The 23,307-nt window shown below is 40.2% G+C and overlaps 1 protein-coding gene across 7 annotated transcripts in view; it reads right to left on the bottom strand.

The window, feature by feature from the left end:
* MYZAP (myocardial zonula adherens protein) overlaps nucleotides 1-21,229 on the bottom strand; it is a 44,178-nt gene extending 22,949 nt beyond the window's left edge. The window contains exons 1-5 of one of the 7 annotated variants that reach the window (XM_085070735.1): nucleotides 21,103-21,229; nucleotides 14,677-14,766; nucleotides 5,375-5,533; nucleotides 2,939-3,031; nucleotides 397-510 (exon numbers count right to left, since the gene is read on the bottom strand). In XM_085070735.1, coding sequence (XP_084926861.1) covers nucleotides 397-510; nucleotides 2,939-3,031; nucleotides 5,375-5,533; nucleotides 14,677-14,766 — 456 coding nt within the window. In that variant the 5' untranslated portion in view covers nucleotides 21,103-21,229. Of the gene's footprint in view, nucleotides 1-396; nucleotides 511-2,938; nucleotides 3,032-5,374; nucleotides 5,534-14,676; nucleotides 14,767-20,405; nucleotides 20,541-20,591; nucleotides 20,763-21,102 lie in introns of those variants that run through there. The other 6 variants (XM_085070738.1, XM_085070732.1, XM_085070733.1 and 3 more) reach the window with 6 other exon arrangements.
* Nucleotides 21,230-23,307: the final 2,078 nt, after the last annotated feature.

Here is a 23,307-nt window from a genome sequence, read left to right as displayed (position 1 = left end):
GGTATGTAAATTCTCACAAGTGTTTGGCACCCAAACATGCCACTCCCATTTCTGTTAACAACTGAAGGCAGAACTAAGTCAGGAGATGCACCATTTCGCACTATACAGACCAAATCACATTTTCACCTTAGATCCTTCACAGAGACATGACTTGTGGCATTAGTCTGCTGCATATCAATATCTCTTTATTGTACACTGTTTTAAAATGTTTTTTTAAATATGGGGTTTGGAACCTTTTCCTTTGTTTCCTAATTTAGGTGATTTAGATATCAAAGACAGTACTTTATGGTGTTGTTTAGTGTCAGAATCTGTATCTGTCATCCATGTTTTCTGTATGCTTTGAAATCCATGTTAGAAAAGGCAGCTCTCAGCTGTGAAGCAGCTATGAAGATGTACCTGCAAGTCTATTGATGCTGATGTCAAGGAGTTGTTCATTTCGCTAAAGCTATCTAAGGCTGCAGCCTGCACTCGCACATGATTCTCTAAGGATTCCTGATGAGCATTTGTCACCTGAGCAGGGAAGAAAAACAAAAAAAAAGGAAAAAGGTTTTATATAGAATAATGATCAAGTTTACCTATTCTTTCCAAGGGAGCTACGGAAGAGAAAGACCCCAAGGTCATTTTCACAGTACTAGGATGCTTAAAATATACAGGCCTCCAAGTATATTCTTGTACCTCACAAACAAGCAAACAAAACTTAAATCTAAATAAGCTAACAGAAGTAAGACATGAGTATCTTAGTTTATTGTTAGTCTGCAATCACTGCATAAGCTGTTCTTTTTGAAAGACAAGAGGACAATTGGCAGCTGTCTATTCAGAAAGATTATATACATAGAGTGGGCAGATAGTAAAAATTCAGAGCAAAAAGCAGAAGAATGCAAGAAATAAGGAAATCTAGAACTGCGAATTGTAGAAAAGCCTTAATTAAGAAGGAACTGACTAATCAGGTACATAAAGAAGCAACATCAAGAAGACGTAAGGATGAAAGGGTACGAAGCAGGGAGGAGAAGCCAGAGAGCTTTGTTGTGTGAAAATTAGTCATTTTCTGTTATGTACACACACACATGCTTAAAAACTGAAGGGGGGGGAAAAGGTACAAAATTACACAATTCAAGAAGAGACCAAAACCCAAACACAGTCTAATAATTGAATGATCCAATAATATTGAATGATCCTAATTGAATGATCCAATAATAAAGAGGAAAAGAGTGTCACTGATGGAGGCCAGCCCAGCTCACATTCTTAGAAGGATCCATTTTGTTTCTTGATAAAAATGTGAGAACACTAGAGACTGATACAGGGGGGAAACGAGCGTGTAGTAACCAAGCCATACACAGATGTGGTCAGCATAGGGAGTAATAGGGAGTAGAGGCCAAGTAGTTACTGTGAACCTTATACAAATATGTGCTCATGTAAAACAAACAGAAGCAGAAATGCTTTGGATGGATTAAGAAAGTTACAAGGTAAGAATTTGAGTGAAGAAGCCCAGGCAGGATATTGGAAGAGCAAATTTCAAACAAACTGTATGAACAAAAAGTTGTCCTGGAAATTGTTAGGAAAAAAGCACAGTGATTGAAAGCTGAAGCAAAAAGCATAGAAAGGATTTTAAACAGGATCCGCAAATAGCACGGAAGACAACAGTCATGTAAAACCAAAACCAACCAGCAAAAACCAACCAAACAAAAAGCTCATGTTATTAGGAAGAACAACACTTGTGCTTCCTTTCAGGCAGTCTAGAGTATTAAAAAAGGGGAAGGATGTCTCCTAATGTGCCATTTATGTCAGAAGGAAGCCTCATAAACTGCTAATTTACTGCAGAACTAGATATTCTGTCAGAGCTGGTCAGAAACCCTTAATTAAGGAAGAATTTCTGACTCATGCAGGATTTCTACTGGTCTGACAGAAGATCTGGAAGTGCAAGATATCGTCGCTGCTGTTCAGTAAAGATCAGCAGCAAAGACAACAAAGCTGCACCTGAATCAGCACTTACCTACATACACACTGGTGGGGACAGTGAGTCTTGTTGGCAGCATTATGACTATTTACCTCAGTATGGAGAAATTGAGTTTTCTCTCTCTCTTCCTCTCAAGTCAGGGTGATTTTTTTTTCTCTTTTTTGAGACCAGTTGCACAGAATAAAAGTACCAGTTTACAGTAAGTTCTGATTTTTGCACCTAATACAGCATGCAGGGAACTGGCAGCCTCCAAATGAGGATGGCAGAAAGGCACAAGTCATGATTCCAGACCCTTGAAGTCAGAACACTTTTAAATGCCAAACCTTCATCTGAACCAGGGCTGTGAAAATCGATGCTGAACATAAATTCAAAGCAAGTTTTCAGGGAGATTTTTTGGATCAAAGCACTCAGCAGTTTAATATGAAAGCTATTTTTACAGACTGCAACAGCTTTTATTGCTAAAGCAGCATGTCAGAAGAAAGACAGGTCATCAAATGACCATTGAAATGTTCAGTTAAAAACCAAAAGGTAAGTGATTTTTCAGCACTTCAATGCTAAAGGGTATTGCTACTTCTTTTACTTAGTGTTTAAGCAATGGAGTTAGTAAAACAGAGCAAAGTGTTGAAATGACACCAAGTTATCTGTTTCCCCTAATCATGCATGTTATTTATTTGATTCACCTGGGAGCTGTTACATACATCTCCATTAATTACCAATACAAACAGGCAATGGTATCAACATCATTCTTTTATTTCCAAGAATTTCCAGCAGATTACTAATTGCATATGCAAAAACATCACTGTCCTGCTTTACCTTCCTGGATGGAAAAATAAATAAAGAAAGGAAACTACAGATGTCACAGAAAACAATGAACTGGAATGGTTTGGGAGATTAGTTCTATTCTGCTAAAGCAAAATAAAAGCTTCTGATAACACTGGGCCAATTATTCCCATATGCTTTTCCTACAAATAAATGGATACTTACTTTCAGTTCATTTGTAAGCTGCTGTATTTTTCGTTTCATTTCATCATATTCACCATACATTTTCTTTCTTACTTTTTCCAGAGTTGCTCGCACCTGGTGTCAGAAAAATCAAATGCCTTTATCAAACTTTTGGATTATACTGTTTATATAGTAGGACAAGTTTCTTTTCCTCTATGTTCTTCATTGTTCCTTTTTGTAATTTCCATTATTAATCCACATCTGCATAGCAGCAATTTACTCTTAAGAGAAAGACAAAAACTTAAGTCTCAAGACTGTTTAATATAGGGATGATACAAATAAGTGTCACTATGAGTAATTCTAAACTTCTCTGTACACACTTAAGACACTTGTAAATTAATAATTTAAATAAATAATTTCAATTAAATTATAAGTCATTCTAATGTGATTACTAAAGTAAATAAAATTAATTTATTCATATATTTTTTTATTTTTGGAAAAAAGGCATAGACCTAATATACCTCCATACTTTTAAAAGTGATTGGCTTCCCCTGGGTATCCTTTGCAGATAAACACTTGTAATTTCGGTCTTTTAGACTTGTATCTAACTAAATAACAAACTAGCTTACACTGACCAATGCAATTTCAAATCTGAAGAATGGGGAAAACTCAATTTGATTTCAAGAATTATGCATGAAAATTATTTCTTGCATTTCTAGGAAAAAAAAACCCTCAAAAAATCCCCAAGCTGGCTTCCAGTTTGGCTTTACACACCACTGCAATCATGTTTGCCTACAGCCCGCATCATTCAACCTCTTTTTTTTCACTTCCTCACCTCCACCTAACACAGGCTGATTGCAGATCATTTAGGGCAGGTGAGTTTTCTGTGTCTCTGCACAGTGGGGTGAGGGGAAAACTTCAGCAGGGCCTTACACAAGAGGGGATGCTTTTAGCAGCTCTGCATAGAATACCCCAGAAAGAGGGGTAATGGCCACCAAACCTGTGCAAGGAGGGCTGCCCCAGCCACGTGCTCCCTTTGGGATGAGGAAGAGAGAAGGGAGATAACTCCTGCCTGTCACCTCAGGAAAGCACTGCTGGCCCTGTGCCTCCCCACGCACAGACACACACACACCCTCCTGCAAGATGCAAATTTGAGTCAGGCAGAGGAAGCTGTCGGCAGCTCTGACATAGCCCATCATTTTTAGTCTATTTAAGTCAGCACATACACAGCACAAGCTGAGGACTCTTGTTTAAGACTCTGCTTTTAAAGACAACACCACTCTGGCAGACAGAAGTTCACAAATCAGCTGAACACAGCTTCCAGAAGATGGGAGAGCAAGAGCCACCATGTGTCTTCCCATGTCTTTCCCACTTTTTACTGAGAACATCAGTGCCCTGAATCCACAAGCAAGACATGCAGTTCACCTGATCTGACATGTCCCTCCATAAGGGACAGAAAAGGGCAGGGAGATGGCCCCAGGCCAAGCAATATGCACCAGGTACCACAGACAGAGCAGTCTGGGGAGCTGGCCCTGCTGTGTGCCAATTCACCTGCCCCTTGACACCAGCCCAGCAGGGCAGAGAAACTACCCAGGCAGGAAAACAGCAGCCAAGGCAGCTTGTGTGCCTCGCCAGCACTGCAGTGGTGACATACCCTGCCAGGCCCTAAACTCATCAGCTTGAGAATGAACACCATGAGCTGACAAACTGGGAGTACCAAGGGAGAGAAGCAGGTGCTGATAGCCACAGACTGGGCAGATATCAGGAGCACCCATGATTACAGTGCCTTACACTGCTCACTTGACTCAGGGTTCCTCCCTTCTCCACAAACTCAGTTTGCACTCGAATCACTGTAACACGATAAGCACTGACCAACAGCCTCCTGGGTGGTGAAGGAGGATGGAAAGAGAAGGTCAGATTATTTGCCCTGAGGTAATCAGGGTGTTACTGCCACAGCCTGAGAGCCAAGGACTAATGGGCAAAGAGATGCTGAGTTTTAAGCACAGAAAAATTTCAGGCAGCATCAGAAGTGCATTTTTTGTTTTTCAGGTCTTCTGCCATCTACGATAAATGAACAGGCACAGAGAAAGTAGTACAATGACATCCTTATTAGGCTGACTATTTTAAGGCTGCCCCGAAATATACCCAAGTGATTTTACTATGTCACCTAATTTGGAAGCCTTTTCAAAGCTGGGGGGTTTGGGGACAGGGGAAGCAGAGGAAGAGAAGAGAGAGAGTTTATCCTTTGAGGTGTTTGCTTACATAGTTTCTTCCATCAGCAAGCCGAGTTTCCAGGTATATAGGATGCTTTTTTCCCAACTCAAATACTAACAAGGCCAGCCTCTAGCTTCAGAGTAGGCTCCCAGGTGTTGGGCAGGTGTTGGGCTAGACATCAGTCATCCCATTATACCCTCACAGCTCTATATGGATACATGGAAAGGGTATTTAACAAATTTTGAAGGTGAAAGTGTAACTCACATCTTTAATGTAATTCATCTCCTCTTTCAGCTGATCAGCTGACCAGCCATAAACCACCATTTCTCTCTTATGGTTGTTGTCAGTTCGGTGCACAACACCATACACCATCCCGTGAGAGAGCTTCCCTGGAGACATCCCATTTGGTACATGGTAGAGCTCCTGAAAATAAAAAAAAAATTACCATGAGTACTAGAATAAAAAAATAACAAAAAAAAAATACAGTAACTCAGGGCCAGGAGAGACAGCCAAATATAATGAAAGCACAACAGTACATATGAACACTAATATGAACAGTACCTATGAACACATAATTCCCAAATGTTTTGGAGCCAAACTGTCAACCTTCATAGTTTTGGAAAGAACAATGACCAACTTGTAACTGGTAAAGAATATAGAGATGTCTAATTACCACTGCCTTCAACAGAAGTGATATAAACACAGCTAGAGACCACAGGTTGGATTTATACAAGGAGAGGTAGAGTCATGTAAGAAAAGGTTATCCTGGCTTATTTTCATTCACCACCATATGCTACTTTTCTGCATTCCTGCAGAGCACTATCAGGTCTCTATTTCCCTCTAAACTCATACAACTACAGAATTGTCCCTCATTTCCCAAACTCCCTGCTGCAGGAAACAAAACCTTACCAGTTTACTCAGAAATTATATAAAGTTCTAAGAAACTGAAATTAAAGCATTTTGGGCACGGTTCCTGAAAAGAGAGCTCAGAAAATATCTGTTTCTCTTGAAGATAAACAAAGTAGAATTTCAGTTTGCATTTAAAGCTAAGTAAGAGCCTCCAAAGTGGTCAAACTCATTTCAGGTCTCCATTTCTTTTACAGAACTGACATTGGTAAGAGCTAAAACAAAGCTATGAAATAGCATTTATGTGGGTGTTCCAGTGTTATCAACTACTGTAAGAAGGATAAACCTCTTAAATCAGGTCTTGCTATGTAAATAGAGTTTATTTAAAAGAGCTCACATGTTTTATTTTAACAATTGCAGAAATTTGTGAAACATACTCTAAGGAATTGCATGTCTTGCATCAAGGCACCCTTCACAACAGACTCCTCTTGTTCATCTCATCAATATACTCAGTAAGAAAAATATTCATGAAAACAGCAAGAATCATTTCCCTCAGCATGTAAATACATATCCCCAAGGTCAGATCAACCACCTGACCTGACTACTCACCTCTCATCCCTTCTAATCGACCCAGGGAAACATCCTACTCTAGCAAGCATCTGAAATGAGTCAGTCCTCAGAACTACTCATTTCTCTTCTTGATTACAAGGAATTTAAACAACTACCTTAGAAGAAGACATCACATGATGACTTCTTTTAAAAAAGGGGAAAACATTCGTACTGAACTTGAAATATTTGCAAACTAGGAACCTAAAAATAAACAGTGATTTCTGAATGGAAAGTTAGAATGAAAGTCTGGAAACAGCTGTTGCTGATAAGCTTTGCACATTGTTTTTGAATGGTCAGTTCTAGAGAAAAATCAGGTATATCCAGCATACTTTCTTATGCTGGATATACCATGATACAGGTAAATTTGAGGACACTTACTACATTGACTTTAGAATATGTTTTGGTTTGGTTTTTTGTTCTAAGCATTTGTCTAAATACTCTCTTTAACACCAAACATAGGCTGAAATAGACAAAGCTCAGCATCTTATATCCATCTGCAGCTGCATCAGAGAGATCTCCAGTCCTTACCATGAAGAAGAGAGGACTGCATCTGCAGTCTAAAGCAGCAGCACTCTCAGTTTTTAGGAGCAAAAACAACACAACTATGCTGGCCATATAAGAATAAATACTTCTTTGGGTAAGGGGATAATGAACAGAAAAATTTACTTGTCTTAAGAAAAATGGGTAGAGAGAGATATTAGTTTTGTATTGTGTCCTTCCCACATGGCACTGACAGATTTTCCTCAACACTGTAAATCCTACATGCTCTTCTTTATCACATCAATAATAGCTTAACCACGTTTCTGAAGCTCTGGGTGTGTGTGTGTGCAGGGCTGAGAGGGGAACAATCACAGAGCAGACACCTGATACAGAACATTTCAGGCAAAGAACAACAAAGCTGTAAGCCTTCATTTAAAAATAAAGCCTTAAAACCACTTAATGAAAAAAATATTGGGCAACCAGCCCTACCTACACATGATATAATTTTGCACTTTGAAAACATTATAAGCAGAGCTTCATATGCTCATAATGAGATGTTTCACAATTATGTATTATTGGGGGTTTTGTTTTGCTGTTTGGATGTGCACAAACAAAAGCCTCACACCTCACACTTTGAAATAGAGAAATACAGAAACTAGATGGGGACATGACTCAATTTTTTTTTGTGTTTGTTTGCTTCTAGGGTTGTACGGTTTCTTTCACAGTTCATTGCAGCTCCTCCCCTGCATCTGGAAGAAGGGATTACACACAAATTTCCATCTTCCTGATAACAGAATGAATAATCATGTTGATTGTTTAGAGGTTACCAAGGCACCAGACAGATTCATACATCCATACCCTTTGCCCATGATCATCCATTTTTAATGAGGTGAACAGCTAAATACCAGCAATACCAAGGTCCTTTGTGCCTCTGAAACATTAGCAGAATTGTCTGAAGTGTTGTTTGCAGAGTTCTGAAATGAAAATTATGACCAAGTTCCTTATTTTTAGAATATTATGAACACATTCCTAAGGAATGCTTTGAAGGATTTTTTTCCCTCCTCTAAGAAAGACCTACAAATTCAGACCAATGGGTTTGCAGCTGGAGAATCACCCATGGCACTTACATATGTATTTCAGAGATGAACAGACTTAAATTTCCATCATAATGGGCAGCACATGCAGGATTAGGCATGCACAAAGGCAGACTGGTTAAGTGTGTCTTGCAACAATGCTAAAATTTGCCTGTTACCTGTATTTGGACAAACCTCCTCAGATGCCTTTGTTACTTCTCTTTCAGAAGATTAAAAGAATCTCTATCATCCGTTGACTGTCCCAGTTCTATGTGCTACTTAAAATACAGGATATTGTTTTAACCCTCTCCTTATTCTTCTTTCGTTTCACAATCCCCAGACAAGTGCCTGTCAAAACTTCAGCTCTTGCTTGTTCTAAAGATGTGTGAGCCAACAGTTCCACAAGTAACTGCTCTCGTATTTCTTTAACCTTTTCCGTTGCTGTTCTATTCCAGCCATGCTTATCTTCTACTCACCCATTTCTGTTTAGAAACTCTTAATTTCCATCAGTGACTACTAGTTTCAGGGTTCCATATAAACAGCCAAAAAGGGCTCACCTGATGCAGTCCCCTCTTGGGGGAAGGGTTACGATCAGAAAACTCCTCTGAATGCAGGGTTGAGGTGGATGGGTTACTTTGTTTGTTGACTACTTTTTCAGTACAGCTTCACCTCTAAAGCAGGCCTTGCTGAGTAGCTCAGTTCTCAAATATCTCCACAGAAATGCATAACTAGGTATACATCGAGTATATTCTGCCAGTTTGCCTCCTCCGTTAAGCTACTTCCACCCACCTTTGTCTATTTTTCTCCCTTCACTGTTTTTCCCTTTTCTGCCTTGTACTCTGTTCTTCCTCTGACAGGTCCTCTCTCCCATGCTTCCCCTTTCACAAATCCAGACTTTCCACATCCTCAAGAACTACAGAACTGTTTTTTAGAGTCAAATACTTCCCATTATTTTCCTCTATGTCCCACACACACCCACTCTCAGATATTTTTCCAAGCAGGACCTCCATGGTCTCCACTCTTACCTACAGGGAGGCATCTCAGTGAAGATAACAGCATAAGTAAATACATGCAAGTATTTAGGAGCAAGTAAATACTGTAAAGCTAAACAGAATAGTGCTTTAACATGGATGGGTTCATTAGATTAATCAACCACTGCTGTTTAGGTTCAAAATACCAGCCAAATCCCTTCTAATGTGAGCTGCTGATCTGAAAAGGCAGAGTTAGATTAATCAATTCCTTAACATTTCTTTGTACCTATAGTCAGCTCTATGCCAGTCCAAGGTGACAGCAAGGACACTTCATGTGGATGCACATATGTCCTGCATCAGCCTCCAGGAACATAAGACTTATCTTTGTTGCAGCAAAAGACAGTTGCACTTGGTGCGATCACACAGAATGTACCAAAGAAACACAGACTGTGTTTACTTAACTAATAAATATTTAAAACAGAAGCCTACACCCCAAGGTTGCAAAAGTCTTGATAATTAGCATGCATCCTGTTTATGTCTCTGTCCACAGAGGCAGCACAAGTAGCATGAAACAGGCGAAGTCAAGACATTATAAAACCAAACCCTAAATTTAAGTTTTTAGCTGTTTTTTATTTGCATTATGTAAATAACACTGAGGGATTATTTCCTTCCTAACCTACTGGTTTTTCAAATGACAGTCAGATAGGCCCATATTTTATATTTCTCCCTGCCCCACAACTGAAAGCAAAAGGACAGAAGACACATCTTTTTTGAGAAAAAAGGATATCTAATGTAATGCTTAACACAATTCTGTGTTTAGTATTCCTGTGGCCTTAAAATTTTCCTGACTCATGATCTTCTGTTTACCTACACCATCAAAAAACTTCTAACAAGAATTGCATCAGCTAAGCAAGGCTTTATCTTTTCCTGAACAGACACATTCCAGATGGTTCTAAAATACCCAGTTATCTTTCACCTATTCACTAGTTATACAAGGGACAAGAATGTTCACACTGTTACTTAGGTTACATATTTTCTGTTCAGTAAAATGACACATTTATAACATTGAGCTCACCAAGAAAAGTTACTGTGCTCTGACAAAAGGTAGCTCTGGTTTTATGTCTTTTCATATTCCTCTGCACCCCATAAAAAAAACGTTACATTCCAGAGTGTTTTATATAAAAACAGTATTACAGTAAGGAAAATATGCCTATTCATGAGAATGCAAGAAGGATCACTGAACGTATTCCAACTTACAAGCTCCTCGGGTGTAGAATTTAGGTATCCATCTCAAAAAAGTGAAGTGCCAGACATTATACAAAGTCCTATCTAACCCATGACATCTGTACACAGAATGCCAATGTTTACACACTAGGAAACTAAGATACAACAACTACTACAGTAACCTCAGAGGTCAAAAGAATTCTTTCTGTATTTCATGTAGTGCTGGTTTTAACTAAGGTGCTGCTTAATTAGCACACATCAAAAATCAAGCAATCAGTGCTGGAGAAGCTGGGAAATAGTAACATCAGCCACCTGTAGCAGATGAACCACATTTGTTCAGGCACAAGCTCTGCTCTCCTGACAGGAGTGGGCTGGCAGCAGCAGAGAAAATAGGCACTGGCCTAGATTCCATGTGCACCACAGCCCCATGTTCACTGTACTCATATTCTTGAACCAGCCCTGACACACAAGTTCCTGCTTGATTCTCACCATGACGTACAGAAGCGAATTCCCCTTCTGGCTTCTTTACAGCCTAGTTTTTTTGCTGGAGAAAAAAAAGTTCGCTCTGCTTCTGTATTCTTGCTCAGGAAATAAAAAGATTTCACTTCTTAGTTGTGATGCTTTAAAAAAAATAAGAAAATTGAAGTGTTTGAGGATACATACAGCCAAAGTACCCAGCTGAGTTTAAGACTAAACACTGCTCAAACTCAGCTGAAAGCCAAAAAGACAGTAAAGTGACACAAATTTCTGGAGTGTTATCTCATTTTCATTTTCTTGTCCACATATCCAAATGAAAATGAAATGTCTGTCTATACATATCTCTATATTCTGCCCTCAAAAGCTTAGCTGCAGCTTCTAATGACACTTCCAAATTTAGCCATGACAGTGAAGAAAGAGACTGATGGATAAAAATAAGCCCAATCCCAAACAGGGACAATACATTTGTCTGGTAGCCCTTTATTATGCAAGACAAGACAGGCTTCAGGACATGCAGATTTTGCATACAATCTGCCAAGCACAATATTCCTTTGTTCTTCAGGGTGAAGTAAACAGCCTCACACTATTGTCACCCATTGTCTATCATTTACAGAAATAATGGAACAACATTGGAATAGTTTGTTATTCTCTCTACCTAAAGTGCTAAAATTCAAACAACCCGACCAATCAGCCTCTACCCAAGAGTTAAGTTCTCATTTGCTTCTTTGAGGGCATCATATCCTAAATATGAGTATAAAAATCCAACCTGACACAAGCTCACTCCCCCCTCAGTTTTTGAGATCAGTCTGTAACTGTACCATCTGCCAGCCTTTCACAAAAGGCAGGGAGAGGCCACCCTAGTACAGTATTGCCTGCAGCAATTTTGTTGCAACAAAACCACCCAGATCCATCACTTCATTTTAATCTCTTACACTGGTTCATTTTTATTACATGGATGGATAGCAATACAAAAGTTGATCTAGAAACTTACTGCACTGATACAGATTGAATGAAATACAGCACAAATTCCTGTGAAGTTTGGACTATGATGAAAAGGGCTAAACCAAGAGCTACCAACATAACTGATAAAGAATCTCTTCTGGTCTGACATCACACAGCAAAACAAGTTATTGGGAGGATCAGCACTAGCAAGAGCTGCTGTGCAGTTCCTTAGCTGATTCTGCAACTGAAGCACCTCTTAATGGTACTGAGCCGGAGAGATGCAGAAAAGTAACAATACAGTGAGCCATCACCATGTCACATTAGGGCAGCTCAAAATCACCTCCTTCTAATGAAAGATTTGAAAGAGGAGATTACAACCAAATGTCACGCCATGGTGTATTTATAGTTCCCCAGCATCCCCTCCAACACTGCACAGTCCTTGCTCTCCTCCCTCAGCAGCAGAGGCAGAGACTTGTCCTGCCCAAGCAGGAGAGCACCTGCAGCCAGGCTCTGACTGCTTGACTTGCTTGAGCACTCCAACAAAAGCTGTACAATCTCACAGATTACCCCTGCAGCTCCCTTATGTAAACTACACTAATATACTTTATATACCAAAAGCATTTTCCATGTTCCCATTTTCTTGCAGTCAGCAATTAAAGTCAGCACAGAACTCTGGATTCCAACAAGGGATCTGATATTAAATTTGATTCTTGCTGAAGCTGGATTTTTTGACCTCAAATTTTAAAATGCAAAGTAGAAAACAGAGCAATTCCCTAATTTCTATTACCCCTATTTCCAAAAAGGGGCACAGTTCTCATAGGACTGTGTGAGGATTATCTAACATGTGTAAAACTTGTTCTCAAAGTGCTTTAAGCGATTTCATTACCATGAAGTCAGCTGAACATGGGTGATCAGCAGAGATACCTGATCACTGCTTTTAGGAGATTTTCTTAAATTAAACTGTGCAGTGAAAGCATAACAGCAAGACTAGTCAGGAGGCATGTGTGTACTGTAAGTTACTGTATAACTCATTTGAATACATAAGGCAATCAATTGCATAGAGAATAAAAATCTACAGGTAATACATTGCTGTCTGGCTTTAGAGACATGAGGAAAAACCAGTGCATGAGCAGTGATTTTTTTTGTAGCTGCTTCCATATACTATGGCTATACAATCTGTGGGGTATTTTTTTTTAATTACACAGAAATTATAAAACACAAGTAGTTGGCACAATTCCTCTGTGTTTTTAATTGCTATGAAATTGACTGAGTAGATCCCATCTAGCTCTGAAGTCTGACATTATAAGCCTTTAAATTGTCTAAAAGTACTGAACTTTAGAAAACTACACAGAACATACAATATTTAAATTGCATATGGCTTTTTCTGGTCTCAGCTAATAAGGACCCATCTCTTAAACATCACTGTTCTGCACATTGAGCCATTATATGTATTTATTATCTTCATATCCTCTCCTTAACATTCTCTGATATAAAGCCCACTTGCCTTTACTTGTATTATGGGGGAAGTAACAGCTCTCATTAAATACAAGATCCCACAGAGAAAAAAAATGGTCACGTAAGAAAGTCACTACGAATTGTCCAACCCTAATCATTCACATTTCTTTCTTATTATCACATCACTCAGCACCATAAAGTGAGTAAGTTATGAGTAAATATCTATCCTCCTCAAAAGCAAACTTAGGTTCCTCGTAGGGCAATGGGCCCATAGGCCTAGGCCAGTGTGAGGGTTGCTGCAATCACATACAAGCTGGCAAGAGACTGACAGAGAAGCTACTCTACACGCTACAGCTAAACACCTCTGTACAAAATGAATTATTACTATTTAATGGTGGTCCAGATTTTGTTTGCATTAAGACCTATTTAATCTATTCTGTCAGTCACATTTCTAGATCCTGAAGAACCAATTACTCTGCCAGAGCAGTGTGGGAAAACCTGAGTGTATACAAGATTTCAGCACAAGAAATAACTGATAAATAATCTTTATCTTGAGCATTTAACTTTACATTTATTTTTATTGCTTAGAATGTTTTTCTCAGTAATTTTACAGTTATTTCTGCCTTTAAGTATAACTAAGAAATTATTTCTAGTAAATCCTATTGTTGTTTTGCTTTCTATTGTCACACTAACACTCAGACATTGAGTCTGGCAAACTTCACCAACTTCTTGTTTGATTTTGGTTTATCAAAGTATAAATGTGGTGAAGTGTGGAGCCTGTCCAGCTTCCCTTTTTAGTCTTCATCCTTAAGACTAATTAAACATCATCTCTTACTGTGAAACAGCTCTTAAAGAAGTTCTGCACCAAAGCAGATTGTAAATTTTTTTCTGTGCAGACTACTCACTGTTGCAAAAAAAATGCCCTTCTGAACCCTCCTAAGCACGACCTTCAAATCACTTTCACTTCAAAACAATCTTGAATCCTTTATATTTCTTATTCGCACATCACTCTTTACCAAAATTAGCTGACACACACAAAACATCAATGTGCCCAGCACACCAACTCCCCTGTACATTAATGATCAAATCCTGCACACTGTTATGCCTACATGAAATATAAAACCCTCTTTCAGGATCAAGAGGATCCTAAAAGATCAAAATCCTAACACAAGACCCTGTTCCTGATAACAGTTTCCTGCTCTTTGACATATAAATACAAAATAATCAAGTTTTAAAGGTACCTCGATCACAAATCACCCACAATCTCTGTTGCTCCTCTACCACTGTCCTATTTTCCATGCAGTTTTGTCATCCCTAACTCTAAGGCTCAGGCTCAAAGCTCACACCCAACTTGATGACTTTCCATGTGTTCTTAAATCTTCAAAAATGATTGGGCTTCAGGCTGCCAAAATCACAAATATCAGCATCTGTGGAGGGCAATATTTACTTCTTATTTATGGAGAATTTAACTTTGATTCTTGAAACTTACACTTTTCTTTCTCTCAGTTTCCTTTGGTCCCTGTTCAGGCTGTGACACTTCATCAGGTGGTACTGTTAAGCGTAACCTACACACATTCATCTGAAAGAAGAACAAAATTTAGGTGTTACAAAAATTATTTTAATAATTTGCTTTACAGAATGAAATGTACTGAGATTCAAATTTGAACTTACTATTTTCCATTTTCTACCACACAGCTGATAAAATATTACTTAAAGGTTAGAGGGGCTTTTAGCTGGCAAAAAATAATTCAAGGGCATCCCCATAATTACATACCTGAAATAGCAAAAATCCATTTCAATCAACAACTTGTTCTTATGTACTCATAAATGACATTGAGAGCTGAGATAACAGAACAATAAACATAATTTTCTACTTCTGAGTTTTGTTTGCTGATTTGGCATACTTCTATTCTTCAGAAGGTATTTTTTAGAAACACAGAGTGTATTTTGGAGTAAATGCTTCTTTTCTTCTCAGCATATAGCCAAGTATTTGACCCAAGGATACCCCAGTACTGCAACTCCACTGAATGTGGACTAGGAATATTATTGAAATCTGATACATACAAAAATGGTTTGTAAATACTAAGATTCAAAACACTTCATAAAAAATCTAAGATGTGTTGTTTCCTCACTGATTTTAGAACAGCCATTCTCTTGCCAACAGGCAAAATACCTTTCTCTCCCCAGCTGTAGTTTGCCATCCTTTGGGCTGAGACATCTTTGGTTTAATGGTGTTTTCAAAGCAATGCATTTCATACAAGAAACTTGGTTAAAACTTTCAGTCTTAGTCCTATTCATGAGACATTTTTGTGGAAAACAACTCTAAGTCCTAAGCAGAGCATAGCAAATGATGAAATGAGAAATTTGGCTGTTCAAATTCAAAGCTGCACAATCCCATCCTGTGAAATCCCAGCTGTCTGTTGGTAACAAAGAGAGCTCTTAAAGCTCTTCCTCAAAACCTCTGAAGTATCTCTTTCATGATTACTGTGGGGCATCATCACTATTCTTCTACAGCCCAGCATCTCATCTGATGCAGATTTCTCTAGTTTCTGCTGGAGTCATGCTGAATGTGTGTCTCTCTCTCACACCCACCTTCCCATTGCCCTTGTCCCAGTTCACAGTTCATGTCTTGGTCATTACAGCATCTTCTTTTGCCTTGAAAATGACAATAATGTTCTGCTCACTGCTTTCAGAGCACTGCAGCAAAGCCCTTCCCATACACCTGAAATGTTACCATTTTACAGTTCATTTCTTCCAACTCTTTCATATTATTCAAGCTGCCTTGACTGCATTTTCAAGCCTCTTTACAATACAACTTCCTCAGAGATCACTATTCAGTGTCACAACAAGGATCCTTATTTTCCATTTCCAGACAAAAGACCTTTTACAACTTTTCAAACTAGCTTTAATTTTTTCTTCTTCCCAAGTAAAACCAATTGCAAGAACTATCTGCAACTTCACTGTTTTCCTTCTGGCATTTCTTTAAATCCATTGAGAGGACAAATCAATAGCATTTAGACTACTGGTATGTTGTCAACTGTATTTTTAAAATGTTATGTACTGCCTTCCATCTTCCTCTGTTTGATCTTTCAGGTCTGCAAGGCCAGTAAGAGTCTGGAGACAAATAAAGTTCCCACAAAATGTGATATGCTCTGTCCTATAAAGAAGGGGGAAAGTCTATAAGAAGATCAAGGTGAAATACAACCTACTCTTTAGACCTATCTGTGAAAGCAATGTTTTGTGCAGTGGCCTCCTCACTGTTAATTTATCATTCATCCATATGCTAGCAAATCTAGAAGTAGAAGCTACAAAGTGACATAAAGCCCCCAAAACTTAGTATAAAAGCAGTTTATGTTTTCATATTTTCCAAAGAATACTGAAACAATGAAATGCATTTAAAAATTAGGAAACTTGGTACATTGGCTTTTGATACTGCTTGGCAATGTTTGTTCTAAGAACATGAGACTCTCTTCAAATACTACAGAAGCTGGTGTTACTTCCCACTTACAGATTAGTTATCCAGATATATTAATAATAAACTCCTCATCTTTGGAACTCATTGATTCATAAGGTAATTAACGTCACCTTTTCTCACCTATTTCCCCCTGCCCTTTCCTCCCATTAGCTTAGTAAGGCTCTTTGCTCTTAAAACATGCCTGTTTTCAACAAGAAGGGAAACAGAGACTGGCATTCCTCCATGTAGGCAAACAAAGACCAGAGCCATAAATAGGAAATAGAAGTGAATTTGTGCTGTGCAGGAAGTGATAGATGAGGCCAACTTTTTCTTACAGTGATTTGGAACAAAGGAACACTGGACAAAAAGGAATGAATGTATTGCTAGGATAAAACATTAAAAATGCCTGAAATAACTAGAAATAGATAATGACTGGCAACCCAGAGTTAGGAGAAATGCAGTTGTGTATGATTCTCTGAAGGAAGTAACTTGCCTATTAATCAGTACGAGGCTAATTATAGCCAACACAGATTCACAGTGCAGTGATTGTAAATAACTAATTATCCCTGTAGCTGTACATCAGTGAGTGAACCACGACTGCCCTTCACATCACAGGTGTTATGGGGCTGCTGTGAAGGAAATCACAGAAGTCCAGTACCCATGGCAGTCAAGTGACAACAACTGGGCTGGAAATATAAATTGACAACAGTAATTTGTTGAGACCAAAACCACTGTACAATCAAAAGGTTGTTACCATTTAAACTGCTTTTTCTTGCCCTTTTCACCTTGCCTTATCTATTACCCCCAAATCACTTACCCCACCCCACCCCAACTGGCAACCAAAAGGATCTAGCCTCGAAGCTGCACCCAGCAAGGCTTGTACAGCAGTGGCAAAGTTCCACCCAGTTTCTTGCTAGAACAAACTTACACAGGCTGAACTCTGCTATTGTTTACAACAATGGGGCTTCCTCAGCATCCCTGGGGAAACAGCAACAAATGTGTAAAGTAGCCAGGCAGTCCTGCTCCTCATAGGCCCCAGATGATGCATTCTGCCCAAGGACAGAAATACACACCCACCTGCTGAAATTCAGAAATACTACAGAGATTGGAAAGGAAGAACAACAGGCACTGCTTTTTCCTCTAGCCCCCAGAAGCAGTTCTGAACTCTGTGCATACACTGTTCTTGCTCTGCAGTGCTTCCTGAAAGGAACGACACACTGTGCCATTTGTCAGCACATTTCCTTGACCAAATCAATGAGCAGGCTCACATGGAAATCACAGCAAGCCCTCCTCCCACAGCAAACCCTGCTGTAGTGATGCCTTAAAATGGAAATGAAATCCTAACAGGAAGAGCCTCAACTCAGTGCCAAACAGTGGCAGGATAACATGCAACTGAGGATGAAAAGTAATTTCCAGAAACAAACTGGGTAATGCAGGGAGAAAATGGGGAGGAGAATGAGAACTACTCTAACAGGGAAAGAGCTGCAATTCAATTTCCTTCATCTGCTTACTGACAGTAAGAACAAGTGAGAAAAAACAGGGACAGACATGACTTCCACCTTACCTTTATGTCATTGTCATTGTAACTTTGCGAGCATAATGTTTAAAAAGAAATACTGGGTAGAAGAAGAGCCAGGTATCTTTCTAACAGTCCTACAAGACCTTTGGATTTTTGTTTGATTTGCAGCATCTGTAACTTTGGCAAGTCAACAAAATAAATAATCTTAATTGTGCCAACATTTTATGTTCGCCCCTTTTTGACACCAACAACCCATGAGTGGCATTTCCAAAGCTCATCTGACATCATTTGTGAAACAAAGACACAGACAGGAAAACCAACACTGACAGGTTCACCCCAGCACAACACCAGACAGCAGAAGTTTCCTGAGTGCAATGAATCAGGTGAAAACATGCTTTTTTACCAAATATCTAAGAGGCTAGTGGGACAGTATAGAGGGGAGCTACTGCAATATGGCAGTTGAGGAAAAGAAAAAAACCACCAATCCAGTTTAATTTAAAATATTCAGAATTCATGGCCCAGATCCACAATCCACATTCATGTTTACCATCCTACTCAAATCGCCAGGGTGCAACTTAAAATAAATACAGATGACAGATTCAGTTTGAGTAATATTTTTTAGCCTCTTCTTCCCCCTTTCTAAAAAACAAAGCACCCAGAAAGGCCTTAATCATAGTTAACTATGGGCTGAAATAATTACAGATTATTGCATTAGAATTAATTGTTAAATTAATGAGCAATGCTGTTATTGAATAACCAAAGTTATTAGTACAGCAACAGAAAAATACAGGCTGTTCTACTAGCAAACCGTCTCTAAGATTTTTACAGGAGCCCCACAGGAAAAAGATGTAGTTCAATATCGATCTAGCTTCAAACCAACTCTGGAGTTTAACATCACCCAAACTTAATATTGTTCATATTGTCTGATAAAAGACATGGGGACAACACATTCATTGAGTACCTATTACTAACCTACCAGCTCAATGGCCAAAAATCACTCCGTTTACTTAAGGGTCCAATGTTAACTTTTGACTTTTAGAGGTGAAAGCAGAAAAACAGTGCATGTTTAATTTCAGTCCTAAAAAGCAAAGAAGAAAATACTTTCTTTGGTAATTTATGTGTTGATTATCCTGCTCCATTTATGAAATCTCTACTATGAGATCTCACATACAATTAAAGGGCACTCTTCCTGTGACCACAGGCACAAAGGAATGTGACACACATCTTTCATTTATTCAGCAGTTATTCTAACTGTCTTTCTCCCCTCTTCTGACAACTCATGATAAGGGAGTCACATTTCACTAAAAAAACAGACAACAGCTTCCCAGTGGGTTGTAGTTGCAAATTAAATTTTTACCAGTTTCCTTAAAAGAATGTATCAAATACAGTTCATCATTCCCAGGAAATCTATCAAGGGGATGAAAATAGCAAGCTTGTCACCTACACAGAAGTTCCCTTACTGTAACTTCTTGAAGAAATACTCAAACAGGGAAACTCAATGGGAACATGGAAGACACACAGGGAACATAACTATGATTTTCAAGTCACCTTAGTTTTTCCACATACATGAGCAATTTCATTTTTATGAAGACCTGGGATCTTTTTCTCAGGAAGACCATTCTGACCTTCTTGTTATCATGTAAAACAGAGCAACAGCACATACTTCATTTTTTCAATTATGAACTCATATTTTTGAAGCATCAAAACAGTAACTGCATAATTCAAGAAACATCATGATGACATGGATGTATTTTTGCTAAGGATAAGATTATCACTTATTTTGATTCTTTCTTCACATGTGGAATCAGCATTCGCAATGATAGCAGTGCAGTTACAGCAGCAATAAAAGGGCTATATAAAGCTGCGTGGCTGTAGTGACATTCCTGTCATATCTGCCTGAGTTTAAACAACTTTTTAGGAGCACTGCCCAACAGATTAATACATGGTTATCATTTATCGCATTTATGAAAATTTTTTAAATAAGCAAATTATTTTTCGCATTTGAGGAACTGATTATACAATTAAAATACTATTGCCACCTAAATCATTACAGTGAGCTTTCTCGTGATAGCAAGTTCTATAGGATAGGCGAGTTCTAAATTATAAATATCCAGGCACATTTCAAAAATGCGCGGAAGTCCCCAACACGAGTACACCTTCCTCCCAGGTTCACACAACAGCCAGGGTCTAGAACTACAAAAGCCCTACGGGACTCCCCAAAATCTCTTCCTTTCCCCACACCTACAAGGAACGCACAAAAAGATGCTCTCGCACACCGCAAGCTTCACCTAAAACCACCGAAAATAAGGAAAGACGGGGGGGAAATAAAAAGAAAAAGCAGCTCCGCCGGTAACGAATGTCAAACCTCCACTTGGCCCCGCGACCCAGCCCGAGAGCCCTCCCCGCCGCCCCCCCGCGCTACCCCGCGCACCTTCCGCCGGGAGCGGCCGCCGTCGCCGGGCGGCCTCCGGGGGGTGGTGGCGGTAACCGTGAGCCCCGAGCTGTAACGCAGCATCCCCGCGGGCCGCCGGGCCGGCGCTCTCTGCGGCTCCTCGGGCCGGCGCCGCCGCTCCGCCCCGCGCACTTGGCCGCGGGCGGCCGCAGGGGCCGGGCGGGGGCGGGCCGGGGCTGCGCGGGGCTCCGCTTCCCCCTCCGCCCCGCGCAACGCGCGGCCCCGCGCCTCTCGGGCCACCGAAGTGCCCGACTTCCTCGCGTGGGGTGCCACTGCACAAAGTCGCCGTGGGACGCTGAGGTGCCGGTGCAGGGTGCCGTGTCCGCTGCTCGCGGGAAAATTGGGTGTCGGAGTGCAGCCCGGGGAGAGGGGTAGAGGGGAGACCCACACAGGTCCATCTGACACACTGTCTCCTCCCGCCGCTGTAAAACGGGGGTTAGGGCTCGCAGGGGCCACTGGCAGCCACTCAGTCCCCTTCTCCGGCACCCACCTCTGAGCACTGTGACCGGAGAGCGCTACGTGAAAGCTGGACACTGTCCTTCCTTTCTTCCCGCGGTAATGCGTGAGCCACCCGGGTCTGTCAATTGTTATCCGTGCTCCTGGAACGGGTACCAGACTCGTCAGAAAACACCCAGAGCCCAGCCAGCCTGGGCTTGACAGGCACAAAGCCGGTGCAGCTCAGTGCATGAATGACAGCCTCAGTCTCAGTGCCAAAGTTCCAACAAGGTGAGTGTGGTCTGCCCGAGCCGGCTGGCCCCGAGCCAGATGGCAGGTGTGGACTTCAGCATTTCAGATGCTCAGCTCTTCCGGATCTGGACTGAGGGAACGCCATAACCCTACATGGCCTAAGGCACACACCATCTTCATCGACAGCCTTGGGCATCTGTCATGAGCACTACATTCCTCACTAATCAAGGGAGTTATAACCAAAGGAAATGCTTTTGTTTGAAAGTAATGGCAGAACAAATACCTTAAACAGCATTTTTAAAATAATTTATCTCCTGCCTCCATGCAATTAAATTAAGACCACGAGAAAACAGAGTTATGGCTATGCAATGTCCTTAGCCGTTAAGATGTTAAACGACCAGAGTGTTGAAGAGAGGAAATCTGCACTGGAAAAATGGAAACTACACTGAGCTATGGGTGCCTTACCCTCTCTGTCTACAATTCCTCTGATCACTTCTGCCTCTCAGCTCTCCGTTCCCTGGGCAGGATATTGAGCTATCAACATGACAAGGATCTGAGGAAGAGAGGAAAAAATCACTGCCCGGCCCAGAAGGATGAATGAAGGGTCTACATTTAGTATTCAGCATTTTTTTGTTGTTTTCCAGGGTACTATTCTGTTTTCATCCCGGGGAAGATAATATAGCCCACAGCAAATGAATTAGAACATCCACTTTTATTTGAATTTCTCTTAAGGCAAGATTGGCTGCATATTACATGATTCTTTTTGTGGCAAGGTGTCGTGTTCTTACAAACAATTGCATTTCCATATGAATCACCCCCTGTCTTAAGTCGTGGTTGTAATGTTGCTTTTATGGGTTTGCAGGTGAATAATAGGTGTATCATCATCAACAGGAACAAGCTCCTTCACACGTATGTTGTCCCTTAGCCCTTGTTCCTGGTCATTCTGGCGAGCAGAAATGTCTGTTTAAATTCTGGTATGCAGACAGCTGGTGACCTTTGTGGTTTCAGCTGAGAAGGAGTTCACAGATCTGTGAGTTTGCCCAGGTCAGATATAAGTTGTGCCTTCTGGACTTTATTTCCCTCTGGGAAAATGTGTTTATGTGAGGCTGCCCAGTCATTGCAAGGCACAAACACAACTGCTTTTCCAAGAACAGGCACAGAGACTAAACTTGTACTACACTATGGAAAAGGACCTCCCTTCCTATATGATAAGAGTATGGCACAATGACCACTGGCATGAGAGAGTAAGGCACAACAATCAGATCTCTGGGAAAACTTGCAAGGTCTGCATCAACTTCAAGAATATTGATAATTTTGATGGAAATCTTTTAAGTGTGGATGAAGAAAAGACTTGCCTGTGGATAGTACACAGAGAATAAAAATATGGTTTTCTCAGCTATGTCTATCTTAGTAGCAGCTCTCTCCATTTCTTGGAAATTAGCAGCAGGACCCACTTACCTCATTTACCAATATTTGTTTGAAAAGGAGCATCTTCTATTTAATCCTCAAATTAATATCCTCCAAGAAAGAATAACCTACATGCACGGCTAGTAGTCTCCTTTTTCTGGATAGTCTCTGAATCTCCTTCCCTTCCCTGCAGTCAGCAAGATGCACAAGTGTAGTAAGAAGTGTAATTTTTTGCTGCCTTGCAAGTTGACCATGCAATCATTGGCAGTTTCTTCAGCCCTTGTATAGGCTGTGTGACTCCTCTTTGCATGAAAGCAACATTTGGAACACTTTTTCTTCATTTCAAAGCTCTGCTACAGTACAGGGATTATGAAGCCAACCACTTGTATGGAGTGAATACCTGGTACTCCCCAGGAAGCAAAAAGAAGGCTCAAGAGAAGCTGTTGGAGCAATGAGAGATGTACACAGCATAGCTGAGAAAAGAGCTCAAAATTATAGAATTATTTTTGGATTAAGAAAGGATTAACAGATTTGTGATCTTCAGCTTGGACAAAAGACAGGGAGTGGCAAAGTGGCAGGGAATAGGCAACAGAGGCATAGA

Source organism: Lichenostomus cassidix, chromosome 10 (assembly GCF_008360975.1).
Source record: "Lichenostomus cassidix isolate B80296 chromosome 10, HeHo_3.0, whole genome shotgun sequence".
Lineage (NCBI taxonomy): Eukaryota > Metazoa > Chordata > Aves > Passeriformes > Meliphagidae > Lichenostomus > Lichenostomus cassidix.
The sequence above is the reverse complement of the archived record's forward strand: the minus strand, read 5'-3'. Positions and strand labels throughout refer to the sequence as shown.